General features: G+C 42.5%; 1 protein-coding gene across 5 annotated transcripts in view; it reads right to left on the reverse strand.

The window, feature by feature from the left end:
* The window catches only part of SLC25A26 (solute carrier family 25 member 26), an 82,990-nt gene extending 73,389 nt beyond the window's left edge, over positions 1–9,601 (reverse strand). For all 5 annotated transcript variants that reach the window (XM_050979174.1, XM_050979173.1, XM_050979172.1 and 2 more), the window contains exons 1-3: positions 9,451–9,601; positions 5,945–6,101; positions 4,300–4,409 (exon numbers count right to left, since the gene is read on the reverse strand). In XM_050979174.1, the coding sequence (XP_050835131.1) occupies positions 4,300–4,409; positions 5,945–6,101; positions 9,451–9,546 (363 nt within the window). In that variant the 5' untranslated portion in view covers positions 9,547–9,601. The remainder of the gene's footprint in view (positions 1–4,299; positions 4,410–5,944; positions 6,102–9,450) is intronic.
* Positions 9,602–10,408: the final 807 nt, after the last annotated feature.

Consider the following 10,408-nt stretch of genomic DNA (forward strand, 5'->3'; position numbering starts at 1 on the left):
GCTTACCATGCTGTAAAGCCCTGGCCAATTATCCTGCTGGAGATTTTCATTCCATTACTCTGCGGATTTGTCTGACTCATGCTTCTGCCTTCTCCTCAGAACAGGCATTAATAACAACTTTCTTCTCTGACCTAGCCAGTTACTCTCCTGGAATCCACACCAATAACTTTTTGGAGATTCCCACTCCTCTCTTAAACTGAAACTAGTTAAATGTTTCAAACAATGCAGCCAGGACAGAGGGATTAAGTGGCTGATTCATGGACAGTGTTGTCCACCATGTCTAGAATGCCTCTTTTTATGCACTAAAAAAACCCCACAAGCATAAAATAAAGTAAAACATACACTTGGCTCTTTAATTTGAATTAAAAGCACACTTAAAATGTTATTCTTACAGAATCATGATTTGTAAATCTGTAAACTTGCTTGCATTTGAGCTTGCTTCTTCTAAGAAACAAGTTCATACTAGAAGAGAAGGGTAAATGAATTCCCCAGAAAGATAACTCCTGCATTAAGAAGTTTTCCTATTTGATACATCCTAACAGCAGATAAAAAAATGCCAAAGTTATTAATATGAAGGGTCAGATGCTAATCACAGATGAACCACACACTTTGCTCTTATCACAGAAGTACCTCAAGTGGTAAGGCACTGGAATTCCAAGTGAGTTTGGAATTTCACCTTGAAATACCTGTCCTCACCTTGCCCTGTGGAGTCACATGATCCCCTCTCCTTACTGAAGTGACAAATTTTTGAGCTTTTCAAATCTCCAGACTTTTAATCCCAAAGTACTCTAGAAACTTGCACAAGGACAAAAGCAGCTCAATGACCTCAGCTGGTGAAGATCCAGAGCATGGATCATTGCCACCAGCTGCCAAAAGAACAGGACATCTCCCTCCCATGCTGGTCCTCAGTCCTCCCCCTCACTGCCTCTCTGAAAGTCAAGCTGGTTTGCTGTCTTGCAAAGTAGGGGAAAAAAAGAAAGACAGTGTCACCAAAAATAGCCAATCCAGAACAAAAGGTCAGAAAGATAAGAGTGAACCCACAATTTACAGGCAACAACCCAAAACTTTCACCAATATCTTGCAAAGCTCATATTGTAACCATAACAATATCTAAATATTAGATGAGAAAGGGCTGTTGTCAGCTCCCTTCTCTGGAATGTGAGCCAAACAATTTTATTCTCACCTCCATGGTAAAGCCAGTGGGATGTAAAATTATCTGTGCTGAATCCAAATCAGCTGTGCTGAATTCAGCACTCCTGAGGGAAACCTCACTGGTCAAACAGGGACAACCTTAAACTTGTCCCATAAAACCACATTTGCAGGAGCTTGGTGGGAGAGGCTCAAGGGGGAACTTCTCTTCAGCAAAGTTTCTTGCCATTAAAACACACACTCATATTAAATGACATTAAAAAATCTGAACAGTTAACTCTGGGCCTGCAAGACACACCTGGTTGCTACTGAAAATGGGCACTAGGAGCTTAAAAATGCTGCTCCTTCTCAGAGTTACCTATACCACCTTAGAATATGAAAAGTAACATTTCAGAACATCTGGTTTTCCTTTCCACCCCCTATGATATCACGTTTTCCAAGCACATTTGGCAGCTCACTGTAAAGATACAGGCAGACTAAACATAGAGGGCAAAGCAGAGTCAAGATGAAAAATTCCAAATTCCTGTATGCAGTAAGTGAGTTTTCTATCTCCAGATTTCAGTTACACAAGTGGTATAACAAGGGCTTTTCCCCCATTGGCAACTCATGTATCCTTCAACCTTCTTCCTTGATGAGATAATACACCACGTTTCTGCCCTCTAGAGTTTTGGATGTGACTTTGTAAGCAGTTTTTAATATATTATGGGATATTCAGAGTCCCTGTACAGTGAGATTCAGTTGTAGGGAAAAATAATTATGTTCAACATGGTGAGATTTTGTATGTACTTTTCTTTATCTCACTCTGGGAGATGAGATTAGCTTTCTATATTCCTCCTGCCTAAAAGGAAAAATAAAAAAACAAAACACTGCTACAACCCCTGCCTTTTTATTGCTTGGCTTTGTCTCTCCCAGCCTGGAACTGGAAAAATGGACCAAACCACTTCCAGGGGATTGTTTCTCCTGTAAATTTCCACAGCCTGTAAACAATAGAGGAGAGTGGCTGTTACTAAAAGTTCTCATTTGAAAGATTTCTCACATATATTTTATCATATCTTGAAGCAACCTTTGTATCTCTTGCTCTATTTTGTTATTTTTAACAGGTCACATTCAAATTTTAGATTCAGATTAGTCACCACACGTTTAAGATTTGCACACACTCACATTTTATTGGTGCACAAGAAGGTATCTGACTCATTTATACCCACCAGTGAAGGAACAGCAAACCTAGAAATCCATCAACAATTTCTTGCTCTAAATTCTAATTTCTCTGTTTTATAAAAAACTAGTGTGGAAATGCAAAGACATGCCTTAAGAATCCTAACATGACAGTCTTTGGCTTAATGCTTCACATTGAGAAGAAATTTAAATCATGAAGTATAAAATGGAAGAAAAGTACATATTATCAAAAAAACTACTGACAAAATAATAGTCTCACTGGTAATGCCCCGAATGAAACTTAATGACTAATCAATAAAACTGCAATTATAACTTTCACCCTGATGCAATTTGGACTAGTTTATATATTTCTATTGCTCAACTAAGACTTTACATAAAACGTACATGAGAAGGTCTTGCTTTCTGCTATTTTATTACAGATTTGTACTAGCAAATCTCTAAGTATTTATCTCAGTTATTTTAGAGCTTAATTGTCTCCTCACACTCATCACTCCAAAAGAAGAAAAGCCAGCAAAACCAGGACAATTAGGTAGAAAATGGCTGTTACAACATGATAATTCCCACATGATAAAGTCACTCTACCATTTCAGTGGCTACCATTACACATTTCTGTGTTATGGTATATAGAGCAGTCAGAGCCAAGCATGTGGGACAGCCTTGAGCAGCTCATTTACCTCTGCTGCACCATCTCTGTCAGCCCCAAAATGAAAGCAGCAAGTGCCTGAGCTGTAAAGGTCACAAACCAGCACAGGGAACAAATGGCAACAGCTTCTGTTGGAAGGAGTCATCTGTAGCCAACTGGGCTTTGGCTACTCCTGCTTCAATTACTGGCTTGTAGTTTTTTCTTTGTAGGATCCTCACAGGCGCAGGGAGTGTACCATGAATAACCTACTCCACAAAGAAGAGACTTTTTCTTCTGGTGGATTTTATTGCATAGCACTGGCACCTCTTCATGGGCCCCACTGTCATTTTGCTTGATTGTCTAATAGCACTTGAGAAGCTCCAAACACCTCCTGGCTCTGCTGTTCCATGGCACATCAGGCAAACAAGGAGTTTTAGGGCTGTGCATCGGTGGTAAATAACCTCCTGCTGATTTCTAACAGCCTTTAGAGAATCTTCATGGAAATAAGTTCTGTGCATTGCCTTAAGTTAGAAGTTACAACCTGACAGCACAGGCTCTAACCAAGCTCAGAAAGAATCCACCTGAGGCAGCAGCACAAACAAATCTCACCCAACCCTACCTCTATCACCTTCCATCTACCCCTACCAGAGTGGTTATAGGTGCTGCACTCATCTATCTTCATGCACTTGGTATGTTAAATTAAGTTTCCTGGCAAAATCTCATTCAATCTAATCAGTAACATTTCCACAGAAGAATAAAAATTACTTGGGTGTCAAAACTGATCCCACAAAGAGCAGGGAGAGCTGAGCTGCTTCCCACAGGACACAGCCAGTCTGTGCTGCTGTAGTAGTGAGGCACCTGGTGTTCAGCTGAAACAAATGGCATCTCCACACTCCTGGTAGCTTGGGGACCAACATTCACCTAAGCTAAGCCCCCATGGGAAAGAAAAGAAAAAAGTCAGTTAATAAAAGCAGTAAATAAAAGAGCATGGAACCACAGACACAACAGATTCTTCTGCACCACGCCATCAGCTAAGTTTGAGTTGCAAAAGAGCCAGAAAAGCCTGTTTGTTTCCATACAGCCCATTTCCTTACCTCAAACCTGCAGAGAGCATCTGCTCCCCATTTTATTAGGACACACTGTGACAAAAACAGGAGAGCAGAGGTGGCCAGGGCTGGCAGGAACAGCCTGGGGTGTTCAGAGCTCAGCACCCAGCCCCAGACACTGTGCCAACAGTGAGACACCAGGCTGCTGTAAGAACTGTCACAAGATATGACACCAAACCTGAGTTCCCATACCTGAATGGTTTCCTCCCCTCCCCTGGACACACAACAGATGAATTTCCTTCTTACCACTTCCCCAAGGGAGGCAGCCACCATGTGTGTTGCAGGGGACAAGTACGATGAAGATCCATGGGGCAGCACGGATTTCACATTCTCATAGGTGATAAAGAAAGCAGCAGCTGAAATTCAAGAATACATGCAATCATTGTTCCTCCATCACAGTAGTTAAAATTAGGGTATTTTTACACCAAAACAGTATCAACAGAATCTGTGAGAGAATTCCTTCAGAAGTTGATGCTTCTGGTGACCCCTGGCAAACCTCCCATTAATATTGGAGGTGTCAGGACTCCAGGCCACATTTAGTAGTGAGCTACAGAAGGATGTGTTAGATAGCCATGGATGTCCAGCACATTTTGAAAAACTGGTATCTTCCATATCCATTGACAGAGTAGAGGGATCATCTCTTGGTTGAACTGAATGAATGGTCCTTTTTTTGAGGGGGGGATGAAGGGAAGAACAAACAAATCAGTTGATTATTGAAAAGAAAAACAACCTCAAGAAACATAAATTGATACAATTCTGTTATCCTGTAATGTGCAAAACTGTTTCAGTAGTAGTTTATTAATAACTTCTTCCTAGCTATTGTCAGTTAAATATTTTGAATTTAGCTCCATAAAATTTTTTCAAAGCTTCTGAAGGATTTGCAAAAGTTCTGTGCAGTGAACAAGAAATGCACAAAACTAAACTGAGCACAGCAACTTGAGCTGTTTATTCACTGCAAGAGTCAACTACAAAGGCACTTACACCTTAAGGGTTATTCCTTCTCCTAGAGATAATTTCAGTTCTCAGTCATACGTTGGAAAGATAAAACTACAGTGAAGATTTTGGAGATGTAAATACTGAAAAAAATGACATGTCTTGCGGGGGAACAGATTTTAATTGTAGAGAAGGGCCATGTGAATTGCCTTCTACTAATCAAAAGATGCTTATCACCTCAAAAGGAGATAACAGAGCAGCCAAGATAAAGAACTGAATTTTTTTATATCACCTTATGAAGGACATCAAACATCTGAATGTGTCAGTGGATTTGTCAGCAAAGTTCTCCTAACATTTACGCCCGACAGCACAGATTGCTGTTTTTTCATCCCTCCCTAAAAAGACAAAATGGACAAAGGCATCAGGAATTTCAGATGCCTTTTCTCTGCAGGGACTAAAAGCATCTACTTTTGTAAAGCCTTAGTTTCAAAAGTCTTCCAGATGTCTTTACAATTTAAGTGTTGCTGTTTCAGGGAGATGGGCAGAGCATCCCCAGGGCAATTAACTCAAGCACCCGCAGTGCTCAAGCACTTTGCAATTCCCTTCATTTCCAGTGCCAAAAAAGAGTGGGTCATGACAAAAACGTCCAGGACAAGCAGGACTCAAGCTCTCTTCTGCACCCAGAAATGCTCTATGTGCTCCTGTAAGTAAGGACAGGCTTATATCCAGAAATGCTTCCAAGGAATTAGGGTTGCTTTCCAGAGTAAACCTGCAGCAGCCTTCGCTCCAGTCTTGCTCAAGTTTGCTCAGTCCTGGAATTCTAGAAACTGCTCTTCACGTCTGGACATGGACCCACAGAATCCAGGCACTCACAGAAGAGGAAGCCACAGACATGAATTTCCTATGTGACATAAATTACTACTTAAAGTAGACAAAGCATAATCCAAAGAGAATTTACCATTTGGAAAGGATCCTATTGCAGTGGAAGGAACACCAGCGTAGATGCCACGAAAACCACCAGCTTTCCTAAATCCTTGAGGACTCTGAAGTCTTGTTTTTACAGTATCCAGGGGAAAAAGGATCAAGTCAACACACACACCAGCAACTCCACCAGCCTACAAGACATAACCATGGAGAAAAGTGCATTAATATTCTCACATAAGTGCTGCTTATGTGAGTAACTGATGCATGTGTAACCCAAAGCACTGCTGACTGTATCTTTCCTGAGGTCAGTTTATAAACTGACAGTCTTACACACAACTCAACAGCTTCCACAGAGATAACAAAGAGGGTTCAACAAAAGAAAGTAACAGATGTTACAACTTTTAAACCATTTTTAAGGTATTTTTAAAACAATCTCAGTGCTTTGAATAGTGCAAGCAAAGCAAGGCAACATTTCCCCATCCACAGAAAAGCCAAAGTGGATGTCACTTATGAAGAGACAGCACAGAATGACCAACTCCTCCAGCAGTTGTGTGATAAAATGGGAAAGACTGAAGCAAGTCTGCTCTCCCCCCTTAGGCATCTCTAGCACATTCACATTTTTCCAGTAAATGTTTTAATTAAATGTTCACACTCCCTCACTGCCTTGTCAAGCAAAGCCTAAAGTAAGCTTTCTTTTTTCACTTCTTTTTTGATAAAAGACTACAGAAAGAAAAAATGGTCAAATCATTGAAAGGTTTAGATTGGAAGGGACCTTAAAGATCTAGTTCCAGTCCCCTGCCATGGGCAGGGACACCTTCCACTATTCCAGGTTGTCCCAAGCCCCATCCAACCTAGCCTTGAACACTTCCAGGGATGGGGCAGCCCCAGCTCTTCTGGGCAACCAGTGCCAGGGCATCACTACTCTCAGAGTCAGCAACTTTTCTCTAAGATCTAATCTAAACCTACCCCCTGTCAGTTTGAAGACATTCCCTTTTTCCTCTCACCACGTGCTCTCTCCACCTTTCTTGTAGACTCCCTTAAGGTACTGGCAATCATATTAAATAAAGGGGTTTTCAAAGTCCTTTATTTAAAGCCTTTATAAAGAAAAGGGGGAGAGTTTTATCCAAAGAATTCATAAAATAAAAGCCTAAAAATTTGATTCAACTAGGGCTCCATCTTTTTCCTTTGTCTGTGTTCCTAGATGACTGGGTTTTTGGTTTTTTTAAATTACCCCATGACATGGCTGATTGTAGAAAATAATTATTTCACAAAAACCATGAGGAAAAGGCTGAAATAAACAAAAAACATGATTCAAAATAAAACACCATCAATAGTTAACATCAATCCACTATGAGACATTATTTAGCTGCAGTGCTATTCAGAAAACACAGTTTGAAGGCTACCTCATATAGATCCCAAGAAACAGCTGCAGAGATTTTTAATTCTGCTTGAAAAAAAATCACATGTGTGTTACTCCAATAAATTTTTTCAGGGTAACAGAGGATTCAGAGAGGTGTTCACTGTCTACCACTAAAGGTTTAATCAATAAGTTGATTACTCTTTTAATCTAGTTGGCTATTTTGAATGCATTGATTCTTCTTCACTCTTTTTCATCAAAATCCTTATCTGCTCAAAATAGTATTGATCAGATTTAATCAGATTTAATCTGGCCATCTGTTAAAACATGAATCAAAAGTCACTAATTGCTTCTTTAAGTTCTCCAAGTTCTGTATCTTAAATGTCATTTAAATTCATGAGGTAGCTACCAGAGCACCTGCCAGGGGGTGACAATAGCTGTGTGTTTGCAGCAGCTGCAGAGAAGAGAAATGGCTTTTGGTTCCTAAGGCACCTGGAGCACATCTCCTCCCCCAGCTGTGAGTAACAGCAGGGTTATCAAAAGAACCTTCTCAGGAGATGGAGCAGGATCAGAGCTCACAGGGCTCTGCAGCTCCCACCCAAGGGAAGTGGAGGGACAGCTCCAAGCTCTGCTCTGATCAGGGACAGGACCCAGGGAGCAGCTGGAGCTGTGCAGGTTGGGGTTGGGATCAGGGAAAGGCTCTACCCCAGAGGGTGCTGGGCACTGCCCAGGCTCCCCAGGGAATGGGCACATCCCCAAGGCTGCCAGAGCTCCAGGAGAGTTTGGACAATGCTCCTGGGCACAGGGTGGGATTGTTGGGGTGTCCTGGCAGGGCCAGGAGCTGGGATGGATGGTCCTTGTGGGTCCCTTCCAACTCAGGAGATTCAATCACCCTACAAACACCATCACAATGATCAAGCAAAACCAGAACCTAATTCCAGCTCATGGAGCCAGGACCTCACTGCTCTCGTCCCTCTGCCTCAGAGCACTGGGGGCAGGCAGCTGAACTCTCCTCTCCTGCAGCTTTCCCCAAGGCCCCACATCCCTGATTTTCCACACAGAACCCACTGGGTGTTTCCAGTGGAGTCCCCAGCTCTGGTGACTGGGCTTCACCCCCTTGCTGAGCCCACAAGTGGAACAGCAGCTTTTAGGCTGGGCAGGGGGCTCAGACAGCACAGGGGCTCCCTGGGGCTCTGCAGTGGCTGATGAACCACAAACCGTGGCCACCCCTCAGCTCAGCACCTCAGCAATTCTCAGGCAGGACATCTGAAAAACGTGGAATATGTAACATTTTTCCTAAGCAAGGATGTTCCTTGATGTTAGAGCCTTGTAACTTTCCAGCCTGATCAACAACAAAGGAGATTTAACTGTAGAAACTGAGGAACCAACAGGCTCTGTGCGATGTCCTGTGTTAGAAACCCAAAACACTTGTCAGGAGAATTGCTAATTTCAGGGCTGCACATGGTTCAATAATGTCAGACCTAGATGAAGGTTAACAAATCCTGGGAAGAAGGATGTACCACTGATGGCAGACACAGAGGATGCAGAGTTTATGGGCCACAAGGACATTTGGCAGAACCCCAAAGAAAAGGAAGAAACTAATAAAGAGAGCTCCCCAACTGAGCAGAATCAGCTCCCATTGGGTAAAAGGGAATTCCAGCAGGGGCACATCACAGGAAACCCACTGACCCAAAGGCAGAGAAGGACTGAGCCTGTGGATTAATCACCAGGGCAAGCCAGAGAATCATTCACCAACAGAAGACACAATACTAATTAATAAGAGAATCTGTGTAGCTTGCAGCCAATGAACACTAATGCTTTTGTTTGGTAAAGGGCAGAAAAACTAAAAGTTTTGGTGGTGGCAGTGCTGGATTTCTGTGGATTTGCCAGGCAGCAACCCTTTCTGTGCAAAGAAAAGATATATATACACATATATAAGCTACATATGTGATTATATATGTGTGTATATATATATATATATATATGCATGTATATGTTAAAAATTAATATATACATGTATATATTATATATAAAAATATATTATAGTAAATATATTTTATAAGTATAAAAATATATAATATATACCCATATAAATTCTATTCCCTAAAAATACCTCTACTCTGTTTGTGGACGGGGCTCTTGCACACCGGGTAAAACAACATATTTCGGGCCCGCTCACTCACCGCCAAGGCTGCCCAGGACTCCCGCAGCTCCATGCAGGGCTGTTGGCCCGGGCCGGGATCAGCGGTGCCCGTCCCAGCGCTCCGGGCCTGCCCCATGCGCGCACATGGGCGCAGCCATATTGCCGCCCCGGCCCGCGGTCACGTGGGCGCGGCTCTCCCTTTGCGCCTGCGCGCATGTCCGGCGCATGCGCATGGCCGGCAGTTCCCTGCAATTAGCACTGAATGTTAATTAATTAGTTGGTGCTTAGGGCGGTTTGATGTGCAATACCGGCACGGCCGCTTTCGGCTCTCCCTGGAGCCCCAGAGGTTTATGGGACCTGTTTGGAAAGCAAACAGCTTTTCCATGTGGCCTGGAAAAAAATGAAATCCTGAAGGAAAAAGAGTCCTGAAATGCTGAAATTGAGTTTTTCATCCATTGATGTTGATGTCTTCAAGCTGAATTTTCTGTCTCCAGGATGAATTTTCTGCCCTTTTGTGAACATAACTGGTGACATCAGATAACTTCTGCAATAAAACTTTGTGTTTCCAGCATTGCATAAGATCTTATTACCCAAATAAATATGCATGGACAGGTGGAGAATATATATTAGATAGGCGGGTTCGGGGAAATTTTATTATATAATAGATGTAACATTTTATCCCTTGGGGTGCTGATTTGTTGGAACTTCCACCGTGCACTCTGTGTGGAATAAACAATGTTTCCTTTCGAAATTAAATTGTTTCTGTGTTTAGAGAGCTCCTAAAATCGGCAGCAGGGTCTGCAGCCCAGAGCCCATGGGGTGTCCCCCCAGGGGTGTCCCAGCCAGGAATGTTCAGGAATTCCCACCAGGAATGAGTGCCAGAGCAGGGCACAGCAAAAGCAATAAACCCTCCTGGCCAGGGACATTGCTCCTGCCTCTTCCCAAAGCTCTGCCTGCTCTCCCAGAATGGAAAATGCCATTTCTCACCCCTATCCCCA

This window comes from Serinus canaria, chromosome 12 (assembly GCF_022539315.1).
Source record: "Serinus canaria isolate serCan28SL12 chromosome 12, serCan2020, whole genome shotgun sequence".
In the NCBI taxonomy this organism is placed as follows: Eukaryota; Metazoa; Chordata; class Aves; order Passeriformes; family Fringillidae; genus Serinus; species Serinus canaria.